The sequence below is a fragment of the Anser brachyrhynchus genome, assembly GCF_964034855.1.
Source record: "Anser brachyrhynchus genome assembly, chromosome: 16".
Lineage (NCBI taxonomy): Eukaryota > Metazoa > Chordata > Aves > Anseriformes > Anatidae > Anser > Anser brachyrhynchus.
In genome coordinates, this window is record NC_137734.1 from 7,470,163 (window position 1) to 7,492,334 (window position 22,172).

The 22,172-nt window shown below is 41.7% G+C and overlaps 1 protein-coding gene across 5 annotated transcripts in view; it reads right to left on the reverse strand.

The window, feature by feature from the left end:
- TSHZ2 (teashirt zinc finger homeobox 2) overlaps positions 1 to 22,172 on the reverse strand; it is a 221,522-nt gene that overhangs the window by 56,218 nt on the left and 143,132 nt on the right. For 2 of the 5 annotated variants that reach the window (XM_080557804.1, XM_080557802.1), the window contains exon 3: positions 8,427 to 19,821. The exons of the other annotated variants lie outside the window; for them this stretch is intronic. In XM_080557804.1, coding sequence (XP_080413930.1) covers positions 19,820 to 19,821 — 2 coding nt within the window. In that variant the 3' untranslated portion in view covers positions 8,427 to 19,819. Of the gene's footprint in view, positions 1 to 8,426; positions 19,822 to 22,172 lie in introns of those variants that run through there. 5 annotated transcript variants of the gene reach the window in all.

The following is a 22,172-nucleotide window of genomic DNA, read 5'->3' on the forward strand; positions in this document are numbered from 1 at the left end:
ATTTCTAAGTGTTTTTGGCCTTTGCTTGTAAAACATCAATTTTTGCTGTTTGCTAGTACTTTTTCTGGCCACACGCACAAACCTTCTGCCCCACCTCAAAATGTACTCTCGACTTCTTTCCCCATACTTAAGAAGTGACACAAGCTTTCACAAAAAACAAGTGTAACTTTTCAAGTTGCACAGGTATTAGGTCAAGTGAATTTTGCCAGTCAGCAAGACCAGGATTGCATGCTCCCCTATTACCTTAGGCACATATAAGAAAGGGTATGTCTGACCCAGTGGGATGCCGGCCAGAACTTATCCAAACCCCTTAAAATTCAGGGAGTGTAAGCTAATAAACCCTGCTTCCCATCAGATGCATTACGTAGGGCTCAGCACCATGCCAACACAGCCACCTGGCTTTTTGTTGGCTTGGAGCTTGAGCAGAGAAAGCCTGCCCAAAATACCACACACAACTCCTCAAAGAGAAGCCGTATCACCTTTCGCAGTTAACTCCTGCCATGCTCTGAATTCATATTAGCAAACAGATGAACGAGTCTCCTGAAATCTAGGCAGAATGGCTGAGATCCTTAAAAGCAGCTAGGTTTAAATGAACGTAAGCAGAGTTCTTAAATACTTTCAAAGCCCAGCAAGCAATTCATTGTGCTCACTGGTGTCAGAGCAAAACGCTGCTTATTGCATCTTCTGCATTCCATATTGCACTGGCTAAGGCCTTCCTTTTATTTATCAGGTTTTACTACTCAATGTGGCCACTAACTTTTCTTCCCCTCATGCATGTTCTAGGCGAGGATAACAGTGCTTCCTTCCTCCCTTCCACACAGCTCTATGGGCTGCAAGTTTTAGTGGGCAGGAGTATTTCTCAGTGCTCTCCTGTACTGTGCTAAAAGCAATGGGGACACAACCAGAGCCTTGAGGAGATGTGTTGCTGAAGCCATACAAAAAGGGAAGGGGCAGCCACGTTGCCTTTGAAATTCCTTCTACAACCCAAAACACCAAAAATGAGGCCCTTCTATGAACAGAAAACAAACTTTCTCACTCTGTTAGTGGTCCAAATAATTCCCAATTTTGTCTGAATTCATTTTGGGTCCATTTTCTTCTCTTATTTGTTTATCACTCACACTTTTACCTTTTATGACAATGTTCTCTAGCAAGGTATTATTTTAAAAAGAGCACAGCAAGAGAACATTTGTTTCTGGGGAGAAATATCTGTGGCTGCTTCTCAGGTCTGAGGCATCTTAAAATGTTTCTTCATGTGTTTCTGTCACGTGGCTGCTCGCAGGGCCTGTAATGCTGCTCTTGCTGTCTTAGCTACAGCAGAGGCTTCTGCACGAATACAGCTGCTCCAGCCCCAAAATGCAGTTTTGTTTTAACTTATCCCTGTGATCAGCATCAGTACAAATCACCTCTGGAGCCTTCTGCTTTCAGAGTAGTGCAAGAGTATAATAATGCTATCCAAAAAAAAATCCAACCCAATGCAAAACCTATATGGCTTTTCAGAGCAAGTGTATCAACCAAATCTTTAAAATTTTCAACAACTGTACAGTCAGAAGCAACCCTACAGTAATAAACCGATTGACTAGACGTTAAAACACCACTACAAAAATCAGCTAAGTGCTGTAGAAGTGTGGTGGTGAAAGACAGAGAGATTCCTAAAGGAAGAGGTTCCTGCTGTAAACACCTCTCAGGAAGAGAGAGGAAAACAAAACCTTCAAACACCAAATAAATAAATAAGGTAACAAAATATAGCCACTTGAAAGTGTCCTTTTAAAGTTCTTAAATATTGCTGATGAGCTTTAAATGAAAGAAACAGCACACGTGCAACAAAAAAATACATTTTTTTAAAAAACAACAACATTTACCTAATAGAGAACCTGCTTTTCTAATTAAGCAATTAAGGCTCAGCAAGGCAGACATTCTCATCATATAAAGGTCATTTTAAATGAAGAGGGGATGAAAAATACTGTTGTTGTAGGGTTTTATGAATGATCCTCTTATGACTGGTGGCTGCTGGTTTGAAATGAGCTGAGAATCACTCAGTCGTGTGTTTGGCTTTTCTCCTGCCTAAAGCCAGAGCTGGCAATGCCTCCCCACGCAGGCAGAGCTCCCGCTGGACCCGGCAGTGCTGATTCCTCCATTCTGCTCCCCGTGTAACCCACAAGGCACTTAAACTCTGCTAAACCCAGCGGAGCTATTTGGGATTTACACCAGTGGAAACAGGGGAGCGAGTGCATTTACACTGCTCTGTAAGACCTGGAAAATGTGTATCAGGACCAGAGGTCAGTAGGATTGGTGGCACTGGGGCTCGCCTGGCTCTGCCATTTCGCGTGGCTTCAGAGGAGTTGCATACGTGCCTCAAGACTACAGGCACATGTGCAACACGTCTGTGAGCCTCCTGGAGTACAGGCACGGGTTCAGCACACCCAGCCTTAACCCCCTCGCTCCCTGTTGCACCGTCTGTAGCTCAGAGGTTTCCTCTCTTCACCTGAGGTGAAGAAGGGGCTGAGCATAACCCAGATCGCCTCTGGGCAGGCCTCAAGGCGACGTGACAATACCTGCGCTCTGCCCCCGGGAGCACCTGGCAGCAAGATGAAGGGGGTCGGGGCTCCAGCTCACAGCTTGCAGCTACTGCTCACCCAAACTGAGCGTTAACTCCGAGATGCAGCATAGACATTGTTATTCGATAGGCACATCGAATGGAAGAGGAGCCACGGGCAGAGACTGGGGGATCTGAACAGGTTTAAATAGATCTGGTGTGATAATTAATGTGCATTGAGGGATCTGGGGGGGAAGAAGGGGGACAAAACATAAAAACAATTTCCACCTTTATTTTAAGTTCTTTTGACAGATGGGAATATTTTCTGTTATGCTACTTGTGGTTTGGGTAATGAGATTAGGCCTTGCATAGCAGGAAGCAGAATTAACTTTGTTTACTTAAAGTGACACCGTCAGCTTAGAAAATCACATTTCCATCTGAAATGCGGTGCCTACTATCATTACAAATAACCCTGGAGATCGTGATAACTAAAGGAGATTAGAGGAGAAAAGGCATGTTTCTCCTTCCCTCTCTTCCTCTGTCTTTTCAAACCCCTTTGTTGGCAGTCACCATGTAGCTGAGAGCCCTCCCTGCAGCCAGCTTCCCCCCAGTGTGCCCCCCTCTCCCTCTCCCTGAAACCTGCACCTGAAGGCAGGAGGAGCAGGCGGGAGCCGCAGGGATGCAGGGAGAAAGGGGCTGAAAATCCAGCTGGCTCTGGCACAGCACAGGCATCCTGGAAAGGCACCTCCCCAAAGGCTGCTGTTGTGGTAGAGAAAGGTGCAGCTACATTTTAAAATGTGTTTAACGTCGGGTATGTACAGCACTGGGCACTCTTAAAAAAAAAGTTAAGGATTGAATTTGGAGAAGCTCATTGATTTTAAAAGTCCCATAACTTAACAGGGGCCCTTAAACTTATTTTCTCTGAAGAGGCCAGGAAAAGGCCGGGTGTTTGCAGTTGCTGCAACACGCAGGCAACAGGATGATTCTTTACAAAAGGAAGAAAGGGACGAGAGGGAAAGGCTCTACACGAGGATATTTTCTAAATTACCAGTTTATGCACTGGAACATGCATGTGTTAAATGACTGGTCTTGCATATACACGAGGGAAAATTGGAAGGCATTCTGCATCCTCTCTTCTGTACGTACAAAAACTCGTCATAATTATAATGGCAATAAGGGTTTGCACGGAAGAGCGCTTGTGATGCAGCCTCGCAGAGATTGTGTTTGTGATGCTTCTGCCTCCTCCTTTGCCAGCCAAAGCCAAGCACAGTGACTTGTCCACGTGCTTTTTGATGTGCTCATGACCCCTGCTAATGTTTACAAATCAAGGAAAAGCCTGATATCTAGCACAGGCATTACTGCTTCATGTCAGAAAGAGTGACAGGTAAAGAGTAAAATCTGGACGCAGCACAGAGATGGATCCAAAATACATAAATAACCAATTAAGAAAAAATATTAGTAAAAATATTGTAACAGATCCCAATCTGCTGCTGAGTACCAATTGCCAGTAATAATCTCTATGGTAACTGAACTCTCTTTGGCCTCTCTCTGTATGCAACTAGTGTTTTATGTTTTTTCTTCCCTTTCCCCTATTTTCATACAAAGTTTTCAAAACTGGTTTAAATATTATGATATTTTCTTCTTCAAGTGCTAACTGGGAAAAGTATTCACTTGGTCTGCGTCACTCTCCTAAGCAGATTTCTCCTTCCTTAAATGACTGCCTCAGAGGGGTGACTTTTGTGAGGGCCGTTTCCAGAAGTCCTGTTCAAACATGAAGTAGGTGAGGCAGGTTTTCAAAATCTAAGAGGTTAAAATATTCCCCGGCAAATAAATATACCAATAAAGTAGATGCAAAAAAAAAAAAAATATATATATATACACTAAGTAAAAATGTCACTTTCAGAAACCACTTATGTACCTGAAGAAATGTAACCTTTTTTTTTTATTTTTATTTTTTTGATCATCATCTGGCTGCACATGTCTCTTCTTGCCAGCTGTTTTCTTGTAATCTCAGCGACTTGTTCTGTGCTATGCTTTTAGACATGGGTGTTCCCTTTTTTCAGCCTGCTCTCACACATATTTTGGCTACTGGATATAAAAGAAGGCACTACCTTTAGAAAAGCATCACGCAGTAAATATTTGTTGTGTTACATCAACAGACAAAAAGAAAAATTTTAAAGGAGAACACACAGAATCATGTGAACAATATAAGCATCATACTTTTTTTTTCTATTTTTTTTCCCCCAGAATTCTTTTGGCAACAGATCCCAAAGAAGGAAGCTTGGCTTTGGATTCAGTCTAAGAGTGAAAATGCTCTTCTCCTCTAACAGCTCTGTGAGGTTACACAGGATGTGTTTGTCTCAGAAGGGAACCTATGAAATTCAGCAAGCTCTGGGGGAATTTGCTTAGGGGCAGACCCGGAGAATAGAAAGATGCTGAGAGCAGGGTGGTACCTTGTTGTAGGCTATTTCTCTCTGGGGCTTTGGGGATCCATCAGTTACAGCTGAAATATAGCTACTCAGTTATTTCTACTGAGTTAAAACAGACCAGGAGATTTCTAAGGAAGCAAAGCTCTTGACTTACTTTCAAAATCCTACTGGAGTTTGCTGTTCTAAAACTATCATTTGGACGGCAGATTTCTTGTGGCTTAGAGCACCCAGCTTTGGTGCAGGGGACTCAGACCTACATTTTCCACCTGCTATTTGATCTTTGGAAGCTTTGCAAAAGTGAATCTCCAATTGAGAGAGAAGCTTCTGCTGCCTCCTGGGGGTTGCTTACCTGGGAGGGGCAGACCCTGAAGCTTTGCATCCAAGGACTGTGCATGTATTTTGCCTTGTGAATTGAGTCCAAACAAAACAGTCCTTGGAGCATGGACTGACATTTACCCTTTCCAGCCAAGTGTTGTAACCACTAGACTAAAAAGTTATGCTTATATTTCTGTTCCCTCTCTCCAGCCCAATAAATCTTGAATTTCTTTTTTGAAAATCTTCAGAAAGACCAACGTGTGAAGTGCTCCCTCTTTGCCTTTAAAGCACACGTCTCCTTCAAGAGTCAGAAAGCAACATCTAGATGTTGGAAGATCACATAAAATCCCTATTGACGGTTCATGTTCAGATATGCTGTATAAACTAGACTCCCACTCTGCAACTCTCACTCCTTTATACAATAGCTCAAACCAAGACCCTGGACCCGAGAGCATGGAGTTCTTTGAAAATATGGAGCTAGATTCAGATCCAAATTTGAATTTCCTAGTAGTTGCATGTCTTCCATCTGTTTGCATTTGGTTGTCTCATAGGATATAAGCAGCAGTTCTGTAGTGTCACACATGAATAAAGTGGATAATTATAAAATTAAAAGATATAACATGCTTCTAGGGGAGATAAGACTACAATTAAAGAGTATAAACAAAACCGAGTTTGATGTACAGACTGATATATTTATTCATCAAATATAATAACATAAACAAGACTATTAACTGTCATATTTTAATGATACCATACCCTGCAAAACATACTCAGGAAAAAGTCCTATTGACTTCAATAGCAATGCCACATAAATTTAAATCATGACTGCTATAAAACAAAACGCTATCTCTCTTATTCATGGCTATTTATTGTATGTTCCCTAAAATGTTAAACAAAATACCTGTAACTCACTGAACTGAATCTGAGCTCGAATATTCTATCTGCAAATCTAAAGAAACCCAGCAGAGAATGCAGAAGCCTGTTCCACAAATAACTGAAATACAGTATTCCCAACAGGGGAAAGAGCCCAGGCAAGGCCACTGCCTGTCCTATCACTTTCCAGAAAACACTGTACATATTTTTGTTCAGAAGAAGGCAAAATTTGGGCAAATGCCACTTTGTATCAGCAGTATTAAGATCAGATTCTGATTTTTATTTAGAAGGTTGACAGCAACAGTGGAAGCCTTAAAGCCAAAAACTTCTATCTAGAAAAAGTGCATTAACTAGATTGGGGTAAGTACAAAGACAGTCTGCAAGGGAAAAAAGGGTTTCAAGAATTCTTCCCTGTTGTACACAGAATCTGTTCCAAGAAGACATAAAATGACCATTTTGAATCACTAACAATTTATCCACCCTTTGCGCATCCTCTTTGCTCATACAGGGTACCAGACAGGGGAGAAACAGCTCATGCAAGATCTCTAGTGTGAACAGCACAAACAGGAAATCTTAAAAGGAGGCTCACCTCAAATTTGTGAACTATGCTGAACAGTGAATTATTTCATGTCAAATGTTTCATTGTAAAATTCCTCATTAAATTCTTTGGCGTTCACTACACGCTCAGCGTAACTTGAAGTGCTGAGAAAACGAATGCTTACTGTGCCATGACAAAGGCCAATGGTTGCCTCTTTACTGAGCTTGATACATATGGTGAAAACATATTGACTAATTACTTGCCATTTTCAAAAACTGACAAACACTCCAAAGTTAGGCCTAAGATAATAGAAGATGCAGTATGAAGAATAAAGACTGGGAGGATCAAGAGGAAGAATAGCGTAACTCCGTTATTGCTAATCCCTCATTCAATGTTTCCTTTGACAAATGAATACTGAGGAATATCCCAGCATCTCAGTGTTTCAAACTGTTTAATGAAAATTAGTGAATTAATGCAGCTGATTAATACATCTGTTCAAAGCAGAGAGTGAAAATAAAGCCCAGATCCAGATTTCTCCCAAATATCAGCATGATATGGCTGGTATTTAGGATCTGGGTTCAGTTTTGAGATGCTCATTTTTCACCTTGTTCTGGTGTTTGCCAAGTGCCAAAAACAAGAAAGGAATGGGTCTTGGTAACAAACTACTTCCAGGGAGATCTATTAAAGGGGTAAAAGTCAACGTGAAAAGTGAGACAGCAAGACACGCTTCTCACTCCAGTTTTCAAATGCCGTTTTTGATGTAAATAGTCATCTACAGGAGTCTAGTCTGAGCTGCCTTACAGGAGTCTCTTGTACACAGCCTTCACTATGAGCCTTTCTAAAGCCATCTGATTTCCGACACCTCTCCTCCGAGTCATGACAAATTGGTCCACTCATCTGATTAGGAATCTTCCCTAAGCAGTGGGACGAATGTTTGACAAGTTAATTTCAAGGTAGCTCATGGAGTAGAAGCAACAAAAAGCTACACAACTGTAAAAAAAAATGTTGCTGGATAAATTCTGCCAGTAATGGATGTGTAACAGAAAATATACTTAAAATTCAAGCTCTTTGTATTACAGGACAAGATCTTTGCGTTAGAAGTAGAAAACATGATGACTCACTGAAGCTAAGGTTAACAGGAATGCAATTACTGTTATTAGTTTTCTGAATATGAAACTTGTGCCAATGCATCCACTATTTAGAAATAATAGGAAAGGCAATGGATGACTTTTCAAAAATCAAGACAAGTTTAAGAAAAATCAATAATATTCCCTATTATTTTTCCTTTAAACAATCCAGATAATAGAAATCACAGACTTGAATAGGATGCCTAAAGTTAATGGCATTATTGGATTGAGAAAAAAGGAAGAGTGATCAGGAGTTTGACCCATTTACCAAAACGTTTAAATGTATAATCTCATTGTTCTACTAGCTCTAATTTTTTAAGTTCAAGACAAATCTCAAGCCATGTTTGGATGTTAAATGTAGTCATAAACAGAGACTAAGAGTAATTTATAAACATTTTTATTATATGGGAAATAGTTGCTATTTTAGAGACATATAAATAATATGATGTCTTTCATAAAAGTTTTAGAAGGAGTTTTATTTTCCAGCTCATAAACCAAAAATAAAACACTTTAAGTGATTGACTTTCCTTTAAGTCCTTGAGCCTGATTTGATAACACTACTGGTAAGGTCTAGTAAAACTCCTGGAATAATTCCCGGTGTTTTGAACAGGACCAGACATTATCTGTACTGTTTTTCATTATTATTGCTGTTTTACTGTAAAAACCTGGGTAGATCATCACAATTTTGCCCCCGGTTGCATAAATATGAAAAGATTTAAAAGAGCAGCTGTTCTCCAAGGGGCGGGAAGAACCTTGCTTCATTTGCTTTTTAAAAAGTTTGAAAACCTTGAAGTCCCATAAGAACAAAAGATCAGCAGATGCTTTTCCTGCTCCGGTAGAGTTCCACCTCAACTTTTCCAAAAGCATTGAATTGTGTCTGGGTAAAGAGAAAAAAAAAAAGAATTCTGAATAGAAGCAATGGAAAAAACACTCTTGTTTCTATTTGTTGAAATGGTTCCCAGGGCAATGGAGCCTTCCCCAGGCGGCCGATGAGCTGAGCCCTCACCTTGGGGGTGCTGCGGGGCAGAGGCTGTGAGGCGGGTAGGCACTGGGCATGTGGTGAGGTGGTAACGAGACTCTTTTTATGGTTTTATCTCTTCCATCACTTTTTGTTCTTTCCAGAGAGTTTTTTTTTCTCTTTAATTCCCAGGAAGCTTACTGGCAGCGTGTGCTGTAAGTGGTGCCCTGACTATGCAGCATCACGCAGGAAGGGTGGCAGAGCCGGGCAATCATGTGGGAAGTTCCTTCAGAAACTCAACTACCTCCTAGAGCAGCTGCGTTTTTCTTCAGCTTTTTGTTTAATCTCTAGGTACAGCCGTTGCCGACTCATATGCAAAACTGCTAAAGGACTGCTTGCCGTGTCTGAGTACGGCACCACACAATGGGCTGGGAATGCCTGAGATCATTTCCTTCCCTGCCTTTCATATCGCTGAACTGAAACCATCACTCGTGTCAAAAGCAAGGACTGCAGATGAAAGGCCAGTGCATTAAGACAGAACATAATTGTCAGTCTCTGAGTTCCTGACATTAATCGTTTTACTTAAAGAAGGCAGGGGAATGTTTTTCTGTCCCCCCCACCTCAGTTGACAACACACAGGAGAGAGTCTGGATAAAAATTAAAAAAAAAATAATGACTCAAAATTTTTGCTAATTAAAAGTAATGTGTTTTCCCATTTTTTGGCAATTTGATAACACAAAACACTTACTTGGGGGCCACAGGGGGAAACAAACTGAGACGGATAAAAAATGTTTTGTGTTCATCCAAGCAAGACTATGTTAATGCACATTATCCCATTAATGCACATCAACATCGGGAATAAGCGCGCCAATGCAAGCAAGAAGCATACACTTATCATCATTTGATAACATGTTTAATGACAGATTGACGGTTGATTTGCAAATGTGAACTGGCATCAATGTTGCTAACTTCAGCTTCTGCCGCCTCCTCTGCTATGCCAGCATATTTATGTGCATAATTTGATTTCGCAGCCACACTGTTAGTACATTTTTAATATTAACTATGCAAGAACAGACAGCCGAACTTAAGTTGCACTGATGGTTTGAGTTCATTAGATTGAAAAAGATGGGCAATGATGACAAAGATGGAGATGGCAGTGCAACATCAAAGAGGCAACACTTAACAAACACACTCCATTTTGAACAAACCGAACTAACACATTTCATGTTGTCGGCTGCAGCAGAGCCCTTATGTACAACAGCAAGAAAAAAAATATGCTTCTGCCCTGGGCATACTGACAGCAACTCTACAAGAAGCTTAGCAGGCTCCTGGACACACAGTTGTAAGATATTTCACTCATCTATTGCAGGTAAAGGGGTTGATTCTGGGCTGATGTCAGAGTGACAATAGTGTAATTCAACGGCCCTGCAGTGGAATTGCTCCTGATTTACATCGGTCCAAGGGAGAGTACCTGCCTCTTCCCACTCTCCTTCCCTAGTTTGCTCTTCACAGCTGTGATTCTTTATGACGAATAATAAAAAGATTTTGCTGAGAGATCACCTCTTGCACGCATGATGCACGGAGCAGAACTGCAAGTTCAGACACCCCGGGGCCTAACGCTGCGAGGTGTGTGATGTCCTTCCTCTGTCCCTGGAGCCCAGCACCAGCGGGACTGGCTCCTGGTGACTTCCTCTTCTTTGGTGGTTCTGGGCAATTCAATTCTGCTCTGAAGGGAACGTGTACCAATGAGCTAGGAAGAGAATATTTCATCCTCTGCTCACATTAATGTCTGGGCATATACTGCATCTAGTATTAATTTGCTTGTTGTGCTGCAATATATAATAAATTTGAGGCAGTAGCTTTATGGTGCAAGTTGTAATTTTAAATTTTATGATACAAACTGACCATCTGCAGGAATCTGACCATATAACCTACGCCATTCTGTGTAGACTATAATGTTAGTACCTCTGAATCACGGTGCAGCTATGATTTAGACACACAATTAGATAGACCAGGTCCTCAACAATTCTCAGCTGTCTGAATTACTGCTGAACAGCCTAATAAATATATAACACATAGGCGGTTCAGCAAAGCTTTTAAGAATGTCCTGAAGTTTGCCTCTAATCAGCAAAGCACCTACTGCGATTACTGCTGCTTGGAGCCTGGTGCGGGACCAGAAGCCCGTTGTGCTTGGAACTGCACAAAGAGAACAAACATTTGCTGCCTGGGGACCACTGCTCAGGAGCCCACTGCGTGGGCCAGGCCAGCGTCCGCTTGGAAGCTGTGAAGGACAGGGGAATGGGCAGAGGAACTGGTGTCTCTGCTGAGGAACAATTCAATAGGTTAAACTAGTAACTGTCTTAAGAGGAGGACTGCAAAACTCTTTGGTACCCACATAAAAGCTACTGGGTTTTAATCATGGACACACTGCACCCATTTGTCAGGTTGGGAAACTGAGTCAGGGAGCTGAAAAGGACCTTGCAGCATTCAGGTGGCCGCCCTCAGCTGGCAGCAGCAGGGCTGGGGACTCGGGTGCCCTGCTCTTGGTGGCAGCTCCTGAGCAAAGCCCTCCTGCCAGGGCGCTGACCTGCCCTAGCTGTAAAGGCTGCTTTCCCTATTGTCAGCTATGGAAAAAAAAATAATAAATAAAACACCCTAAATCTCTAATTTCAGTAAAATCTCTTTGTGGAGGTCTGATCTCTTTTTAAGAAGAGACCTGCATTGCAGGCAGAGCTAATCCTGAGCCCTGCTACATTCGGTTCAGGCAGTTTATTAAGCAGCGCTGGTGACTGGCACTGCACACATGAAGGTGTGTGACCCCCAGAACCAAAAATCTCTGAACAGAAAGTCAACAACAAATGTCCTGGGAGACCCCTGACATATTAGTCTGAAATGTGAGCATTTTTTCTCCCCTCCCCCCCCCCCCCCTTTTTTTTTTTTAAAGCTATTAGGGTCCAAAACCAGTGGTAAACAGAAGACTGCACTGTGCAAGGTGCTGCACAGAATTAAAGATGAACTCTTAGAAAGAGAGTGACAAATTTCCAGTGATGCGGGCAGCTTTTGCTTACCCCACTGAAAACACAAGAGACCTTGGAAGCTTTCTCAAAAGTTCAGGAACAACTAACTAACTAACTAAAAGAAATGCCAGCAGAGACAAATGCAAGGAGCAGGCCATGCTCAGTTAGAAGCTTGGGCTCATTTTGTTTTCTTTTAAGATAGCATCGTACCCTCAGTGAGCTGCTCAGCAAGGCAGAGCAGCAGCAGTGTTCCCTGCCGGTGAGCCGAGCAGCAGAGAAGGAGCAGGTCAGCCCGAACCCCGTGGCCTCGATGATTGCTCTGTTAACAGCCTTGTGCTGCCTCCTCCTTACCTGGGCTTTAGCTGCAGTTAGAAATAAAAACATATCCCAGGGAGAGCGAGCTGTGGTCACTGCTCACTCATGCTTGCTGCTGGAGGATGGGAATGCGGAGAGGAAAGGAGGGCTGCTTCCAGGCTCTGAAATAGCTCTCTCCTACCTCAGCCCTGGCCTGGGGTGACCGGCAGCATGCTAGGTGGCATCGCAGGGGTGTGGGAAGTATCTTCCAGCTCTGTGTTTACCCTTCAAATTGGCTGAGCTCCTGCTGTGACCATGCACTTATAACGCTGGTTGTAGAGAGCTCCAGAAAACAGGACTCCTCGGCACACGGCTGGAAGAACCATTAGTTTTCCCAAGTCACAATTATCTCTGCTACTGCGTTTGTGTCCTCTTTCCTGTCTCAATTTAAGTAAGTTACATTTCTCCCACTCTTATTACTGAGTAGATGCAGATGCCACTTTGTTCTGTGTGATTTATAGCCAGTAGCTAATGTTCAGTTATAATTCCCCAGTTTAGACATGAAAAATAGCCTGTAATGCTCAACACAAGGGCCTCTCAACAATGATATATAATTTAAAAATTAACATGAGGACAGAGGAGACACAGGATTTTGAACTAGGGACTCTCTCATTCAAAGGTTAAATCTCTACAAGGTGAGCTAAAGGAATTAGTTGAGTTATTAAGTAGATGCCTCTTATATTTTCCCAGTACATTAGCTGTTGCAGTCTTTTCCAGTTCAGCTGTGCTCAGCCCCAGCGTGTTCAAAGTGCAAATGCTCATGGCACTGCATTCACACATTTGCTTTTTTTCAATGTCAAACAAACTGGAGCTTTTCAGAGCCAAAGGTCAAAGTGGAGGGCCCTTAAGAAAATCTCTTGGGAAATTATGTGATTGTTCTTATGTCTTTATTGTATATAAAATCAGGCATCATACATGGCTCGCCCTTCCCAAGCATCTTAAAACTATAAATGAGTCATGACTCATTCCTGCAACACCTAAGTTATATAAGTGGTCTTGTTAATTTACTGGAATATCTTGCATAACTAATTGTTTCCAGGATCAAACTCTGAAGCCTCTGAAACCTCTGAACTGGTAAAGAGCTCCTTTAGAAACACAGAGAAGTTGAATCCCAGCCTCACACGAGTCAAAAACAGATCAAGGGACAGAACGTGCATCATCAGACCCACTCTGCCAAATGCACGCCATAAAAGCCCGCTTTTGTCAAAGCCCAGCAACTCAGAAAACATGCAGGGAGGATAGGGAGAGAGGAGAAGGAGAAGAGCTTGACTATGGAGAGGTTTTGGAGGTGGCATTCCCTTCCTCTTTATTTTTTTGTTCACAGTAATAAGATGTAGCTCATCTCTTAGGTGTCTCCTGCTGCACTCTGTTTAACCCTGTCTCACTCCAGCTCCAATATTACATTTATGGATTACAAATTTATTGACATTTGACATTTGCATCAGCTTTCACTTGATCAACAGGAGCTTTGGCTGCCAAAGGGAATTATTGTGGAAGATTTCAACAGCCATGGGAATGCCAAAAAGGTCATTAAATCATATCAGAAAAACAATGTGTTCATAGCATTCATACATTTAGTCTTGCCAGTAAATCTTCTGGTTGATGCTTGGACCACCTACTGATGATACTCAAAGAGAAGGAGAAACAGGGAGAAATCGAAGAGATGAATTAAATTAAAACCAAATGACATGAAGCCTGGCACAGTGGGATCTTTAATTTTCTACTCTATGAATCCAGAATAAGGAAAAAAACAAAACAAAGCACAGTGGCTTGACTTTATCTAAGTTAATTCCCTCATATAGGCAGGGCTTAACTAAATAATCCTGAGTAATGTGTGCACCCCACATTATTGCATGCAATATGTGGGAGGTGCAGGATTCAGAAAACATATGGCACATGGAAAACAAATGACAGGGTGTGCTTTTACACTCTTTTTGGCTATACTTATCACTTTTGTTGATTTTTTTTAAAGACATGAAATATGAGTATAGGAACTTTCACACTAATCTCTTTGGAAAAATACTGAGAATTATTTTTTTATGCGTTTGTGATTTATAGAAGAAGGACACACAATTCCAGGGAGCACAGACAATGTTTTAAAAAAACACTGATCAAATAAACAGAATTACATCCCCCATCCTCTTCTCCCTGCATGACAGACCTGGGTCTTGCATCATAAAAACCCAAGGCCAACAGATTAGGGCTCCATAGGATTATGAAGGGAAGTGAATTACTGAACTGGAAGCCCACCCACAGCCTATCTGTCTGTGTATGCCTACTCTAGGGGCAAGATTTGCTGAGGACTGAATCGCATGCAGTCATTTGCCACTGAGCTGAGTGAGCATAAAGGAAGTATTAAGCTTTACCCTTCTCCAATGGAAGAGCAGCGTGTCCAGTTTACATGAAAGTGGCAGAAACCGTCCATAGTACTGTCATATCCCAGAGGAACGCTTCTTCTGGGATGTCCCTTGGGATGTAGATCAATAGGTGGGTAAAAGGCAACATCAATCTTCTTAATAGCCCTATAAAGTAAGTTGGTGGCCATGAGGACTCAGTCCCTATAGGGATCAGTGCCAGTGGCTTGACTGACCTCAGAAATCCAGTTGGCATTGTGCAGCCCCTGTTGTGTTTGGAGCAGCGGTGTGGCATGTGGCTAGGAGGTGACTGCACAGAGATTGCTTGGAGAGAGCAAAGACAGGGCACTGGGCAGACACTTGCTTCTAAACTCTGGCTTGAAACAAGGGAGAGAAACAGAGAGATGGAGATGTGTGATGGAGGCATCTGCTGGCACCAGGATATTGGTTGCACATATTGAGATACATAACTTCAGGTAATCGGTGTGGGTTATGGTATAAACTTGGGGGTCTTTAGAAATAGGGAGTGTTTGGGAGTTTCAATAAATGACCACATGAAAACAACAATTTCACATTTTGGATTTCAACAGTTCTACAACAGGAGAAGAGGAAAACACTTTTGTCTGTGTACTTAGTATTTTGGAGGTTTAGAAAAGCTGAGCACAGACCCAGAAGGGATCACTGTAGCATTATCCATGAGCAATAGAACAAGCAGTTTTGCCTCCTCTGAATTACTGATCTGAATTACTAGTATGAAGTCTGCAGTGAGACTGCAGGACCTTCTGTGCATACAGCTGAGAGAGAAATCTCATGCCCAGCTTGCTGGTTGAGGGTGGTGGTTTTATCCCATCATGGGAAATCCTCATGGAAAACAAAATGGAGAAAAGAAGGGTCCCCTTAGATCTGGGGGCCTGATACCACTTCTAAACTCTGGGTGTGATTTCTTCCTTGCCTGTGCTTAGCCAGGTGCAAAGAACAAGCACAAAGACTCAGCACCATTCTGTCTGCCAAGGGCTGGTTTGTACATCCTCTGCTTTACAAGGGGGCACCTCCAGAGCTCACCCCAAGAGGCCTCACAGCTGTGCCCAAGTTTCTGCAGTGATCAAGATCTCACATGTTCTCTGCAGCTCTGGAAGCAGGGGAGCAAAATCTCCTCCAGCCAAAGACGTCCCTGAACTGTAAAACTGGAGGCTGTGAGAGTCCTTTATGGACGGAAAAGGATGGGCCTTTGACCCAGCCCTGTATGGCTATTCTGATGTTCTTCCTCACTACTGTTCAGCTTTAAGAGGAGAGGAGACAAAACATCATAAAGAAAGTCTTAGCAGTGTTCAGCTGTCGCACAGCTCCTGGTACAAAGGGCTGTGCATGCTTAGGGCTGGGGAATAGAATGCGAGCACCAAGCGAAGGCAGTTGTTCACTTATAGCTGGAGGCTATGAGCTCGATGGCACAGAAGAGCTCAGGCTGCTAGTGGTGCGGGGAGACGTTGTGCCGCTGGGGAAGGGGGAGGGTCCCCCAGGCACCTCGGCTTTTGGAGCCCAAGGGACCGTACGGCACAGGCAGCGGAACCTGACCTTGACCTTCACCAGACTGTGCAGCGATTTGCTGGGAAAGGCAGGAGAAGTAGGATCGCATGGAGGTCGTGGCCTTACTGATCTTTTTCAGGTGAGCTTAAGGGCTGAAATGTTTTGGTTCTCCAGTGCATCCCGAACCCACCGTTTTCATCCCCTCCTGGAGCTCTTGGGTGGCTGTGTGAATCACAGATGGGCCTGGCAGGAGAAAGGGAAACCAGAGGATGCTGAGAATGCTCTGGCAAACCACATCCTCGCCTTTCTCTTCCTGGCCTGATTTGATGCCTTGCAGCTGCTACTGCATGCACAGGGTTTCAATGCCAGGTCGCTCAATAATAAATCAGAAAGAAACTGCTGGGGTAAGGGGTCATGGGGATTCTGAACATCTCATTCACTCCGAGGCTTGTGATCCTCTGCAGTACAGGCTTCCCAAAGGACAAACTCCTCTGTACCCACTCTGCTGTAGCAAAGCACTGAGCAAATGGTCTTTGCTGGGCTGAGCAGGCGAGGGGAGGCAGCAGCTGCCAGCACACTCTCTCGCTTGATCTGACGCAGTTGCTTGAGGAGGTGGAGTGGAGGGAGCAACCACATGAAAACCACTCCAGCCACCTCTCCTTTCCCTTCAAAAATGTCATTTTGGCACCCTCCACTCTCTATAACAATGTTTATCATTGTTCTTCGATTGTCTAGGACAATAAATGGTTAGAAATGAGCATATATCACCAGGAAATCTCTGCCTGCCCCTTCCCCCAAGCAGTGTCATAAAAACGTACAAATTCACATTAATAATGAAGTGCATTTCCCCGAGAAGCCACTGTGTATCTCAGGGAGAGCAGGCAAGGTGGCAGTTGCTGCAGAGTTTCCTATTAAAGAGCAGAGCAAATACTCATAAATCTGATGAGGGGCCAAAGCACATGTTAGGGCTGTCTCCCTCTTAATGGAACCTTTTCTGAAATGAAAAAAATATATATCTCGATACATTCAGGGTATTCATTAGACATGACAACCTCCTCCACTCCCCCCTCCTTCCCTCCCCCACTCCTGCATGTGCTGACCCCTGGCAGAAGAGCTGGCGCTGAGTGCTGCCAGGGAGGGATTTTGGAGGGGAGGAGGAATTGTTTTGTTTTAATAAAGGGAATGTGTAAATTTCCTACAAGGAACAAGTCCCCTCCTTCCCCCATCTCCCTCTTTTCCTCCACCCCGGCAAGCTGCCACCATTTCCTCTGTTTCTGCCCACCTCTTGGTCTCTGCTGTGCCTTTCATCCTTCCCATGTGTCCAGAACCAACAGACCCAATGCTGTGCCCCAAAGCAGGACCCCTCTTGTAGAACTGAGCATAGGGAACCTTTCCTGGCATCTCCCACCTTCAAAGGCTCGGTCAATTTGTGCTCTTGGGATGCACAAACCTCCAGACCTGGGAAGGTGGCAGGATGGAGTCTCAGTCCCCTTGGTTCTCCCAGGGGCCGTGGTTTTGCTACCTGGTGCAGTGTCTTGATGTTAGAATCCTCATCACAGGCTGGAAACCCAGGATCTGCTGCCCCTTTCCCGAAGGCGAGATGTTCTTGAAAAACACCATCACATCACAATAAGCTCTGTGCTGTGCGTGGCTTCTTCTACCTCATTCCGCTTCTTGCAGAAAGGGTCCTGAGTGGCATCTGTGCTGGCGTAAATCCTGCGTGACTTCAGTGCTGTACGAAAACTAGCACAAAGGCCAGACCTTTCCCCATCAACGGACCCTGCCTAGATGCACAAACAGACCCAGCTCTGAACCCAGGAGGGAAAAAATAAGGCCTGAAGACTACAGCTTAATAATCATGAATTATCTGTTCATTATCCCAATAAATAGTGAAAAATCTCTTCCTCCTTTCCTCCTCCCATGAAGTCATATCTATAATTTTCCTCATTTTCCATCTGTGCTCCATCATATTTGCACAGAGTGATCATCCTGCTAAATTGCATTATTTTTATTGAAAGGTGCTTTTGAGGGCTGGATGCTGCTCATGTCTTTTCCTTTTGTTATTGATCTTTGCTACTTGGTTGCTGAGGTGTAAAATGTGTAAGACTCAAATACTCTCCCTTTGAAATTTCACTGGGTAAAAATGTTCTGCTATAGATTATGAAGGCTGTAGCATTTAATAATATCAGATGCAGTGAGGAAAAGGTAAGATTTTGATATCCTTATGAATAGTGAATGCTTGAAGAGGTAGGTGCTATTCAAGGTTAGTTAAGATCTGGACAAAATGCTTAAAAGTTGCTTTTTCTTAGTGAATTGAAGAATTCTTGCCTTTTGGGGGCAGGAACTGTCATTTGCAGTATGCTTATACAGAGCCTAGAAACAATATCGGTTGACCTAATGCAGTGTTAAATAATACTGATCTTAATGGTAACCTGTAGTATTCATACAAAGCAAGTAAATCTGCACTGATATATCTGTGCTGACGTCCTCTGCTCTGGCCTGACCCTGCTCTCAGGGAAGCCAAGGACACACTATTACAGGTTTTACAAGGGCTAGTGCTAGACTGAAGAAACTTTATCCAGGCAAAGTTTGAAGGTTTTAAAATGTTAAATTGAAGAAGTCGTGATCTAGTGTTTTGGGGAAACAGTGAGAAATTTCAAAGGATGAGAAATTTCAAAGGATGAGAAATTTCAAAGGATGAGGGGGACTGAGGCTTCACTGGAACACAACTATTTTGAGGGAGGAGTGATGGCTTGGAGGTAGTCCCTTGCTGAGGACGGGCTCTGCATCTCTCCTCCACCACAGAGGAAAGGCCAACTTGTTCCTCTTCCTAATGCACTGCCTCATCTTCTCCCCTTTCTGGTGCTCAGCAGTTTTACCCAGTTTATCCCAACAAAAGTCTGTTTTAAAATGAGACGTCCATGCAGATTTTTTTTTTTTTATTGTCAAGTAGGTTGTTAGAAAAGTCCCGTTCAAACCAGATAATCAAGGCTTTCATTGTGGTGAACCCTCTCTTTCTGGCTGATGACAAGGCGAGCAGAACCCTTGAGCAGCTTTGTTGGTAAATTCTGCTTACAATGTCATGGTGGACATCACTGCAGTCCCAGCATGTTTGATTCTCCAGAGAGGGTCTCCCAGTTTTTAAGGTTTGCTACTAAGAAGAAGTGAAACATGAAGTGCAAGCTAAATTCTCTAAAATATGGTTTTGGACAACTAATTCATGCAATTGGCCTTGCATATGTACCACAAATATTGGCTAATAGCAGAACGTGATGTTCAGAGGAGCTCCTACTGTTTCGGAGCAGATGAGAAAATAAAATCCACAGACGAAAAAGTCTTCTATTTTGGTATACTTAACACATACAGTTATCTACGTGTCCTATATATCATTTAACAAATTGCTTTGCAATTCTTACAGGGCGTGGTATAATGACTGATTTAAAATCACTGCATTGCTTAAACTGCATTGTTCTTCATCAAGTTGAGTCATTTTTATGTGAAGTGTCAAGCTCTCTAACAAATAACTGCTGCCAGACAAATCAAGTTCCTCATCTTAAAGCTACGGCTAAATAGTTTATAGCTTTAATCTGCTCACTGAGGTGTGCAGTCTATGACAGTAATTATAAATGCAAGGAGAAATTATAGCTGAATGCTTTAACTGCATTAGGAGCCATTTGATGAACAATCATGATTGCCTGCTCATTTTCAACAATAGAGGGCAAGTTAGTGTCAGTGCATTAGAGGATTTTCAGTTCTGCTCTGCTCTTTCTTCCATTTACCACAGAATGTCAGTTGTCTCCTATAAAGTAGAAAAAAAGCACTGTAGAAGCTTTAAACTTGATGGTTAAAAAAGACAAAGGAGGAAACAGAGAGAAAAACTGTTTATCATTATGACTCATTTTTTTTTTGTTTTGCAGCAGCCTTACTTTCAAATTAGTTCATTTCAGGTAGCTGTTTGTTTACTTATCAGGGTCTTTTAAAAAGAAATCCCCCCAATCAAGTTGGTAAATTTAACTCTATAGAGACTTGTTTCTATAAAAAGTCGTAGATAAGACCAGAGAGAGCCTCGGTTACTGACCGGTTTCTAGCCAACCCCATCACCTGACTTTAAAGTGAGAAATAAAATTTTGCATTGTCTTTTCTTCTTGGAACAAGTTAAAAATTCTAATTCAAATGAAAAAAAAAAAAAAAGGATAAATGCTCTTCAAAGGTATAAGTCAACATACAAATTAAATCTGACTAAAGCCATGTTCGCTAATGTTCATGGGTTGTCTTTGAAGAAAAGCAATAAAAACAGTTTTGAAGCAGGTTAAATGAATGAGAATAGAGACATCTGATTGTTGCATATTACACATGATTTTACATTATATTACTAAGCCCATATCAGTTAAAGGAATTCAAGAAAACACCAAAGATGAATATAAAACAGATATATAGGTCTTTACATTTAAGAAGAATTTATAGCGAATTTCTTATAAACAGGCTCACAGAGGTCTTAAAAATAAAACCATATACATAACACATTTTTCTACAGTACTAACACCGATTATTCATTCATATTTTAATGATAGTCAACATTTTAAAATAACTTTTAATAGTATATTTCATTAAAATATATAAAGTATTTAAAGTATTTCTACACTGAGTACACTTTCCACTGTTTTATTTCCATTTATTTCCATATATTTTCTTCTACTTTTATTTCTATTCGACTACAATATTGCCTAGAAGTGAATGCAGATGCATGTGTACATTTTAAGAATTTCAGTATGCTTTATATTTCTTGTTTCTAAATACTGTGCTCTTCTCTATGTTTTTATTCAAATGCATACTGAATCCTAAAAATAACATGGTACGAATAAGTAAACCCTGAAAATCTCTGTTATTTGATTTAGTCTCCTTGTAGATCTCAGGAAGAAACCATATGAATAAACTCTGGCCTCCATGCTTTTAACATAGTCAGAACTTAGGTAGGCTTACAGCTCCAAAACTGTAATAAAATCTTTACAATGCTATCCAAAATACCCCATCATTTCATACAATTTGTGCTATCATGCATACCAACTAAAATTATAGTTCCAGATAACAGTGCTATCACTCTGTCATTGCAATTTAAATATATTTTTTCAAAGGTAAGATACAACCTGCATCTTGATATAAATTAGAAATGGATGAGTATTAAAAGGACAGCAATTTCTGGGTACCCAAAGGCAGGAAGGACAGTACCTTATTTATGTAGTCACATATCACCTGAATAATACCCGTGATGTGTCTGTGGAGGTTATTACAATGCAGAAACCATTTTTTTCCCTTTGAGATTTTTTTTTCTTTGTACTTCTTCCCCAAATCCTGAGGAATAGTAACATGTTTATAAAGGTGGGTGTTTGGTTTGCCTCTTCATAATAACATGGTGCTTTTAAGACCAAATCTGAAACATTTGTCAGGTATTAAGCCATGAATATGCCAAAATAGCTGTTTTATTAATATATTTGGCAGATAGCTTTTGTTTGATAGTACCCAAATTATTGGTTTGCTCTGATATCTCTTGTGTGAGAACTATGAATGTCAAAGTCTTAATAATCATTAACTGGTGAGGAAGGAAATGAAATATGGTACATTTTTCCCAACCAATCTCTTGTAATTTTCTGATATTTTGGCAGGTATATTGATTTTGAAGGGTTATAGAATGGTTAGGCAGAAAATCAGTTATCGGATAAACAAGGAACATTTATTTGCTATTTTTGTACTGGGTTCTAATGTTGGGTTAAAAATGCCAAAACGGAAATTTAAGGATATTAGCATTATTGAGAAAATAAACTCCCTTTGAGTTAAACTGTATTTTGCAGGCTAAAATATGCAGAAGGGATAAATCCAGTCACATACAGACAGTACATACAAGATGTATGCAAAACTTAAATCTTACTGCACTTGAATACTGACGTTATACTCTATAGTAATAGCTTCTATTACCCATCCCAAAGAAACCCTTTGATTAGTGGTTTAAATTATTCAAAAGTAGCCTTTTTATCAAAGCTTAAGTGATGCATAGTCCTTGTGCTGGCTCTGCACACCGAAAGTGTTTCTTAAAGCTTCCTGAATATTTGCAGCAAACAAATGTGAAATCTTCACACAAACGGGTATTCATCCTCA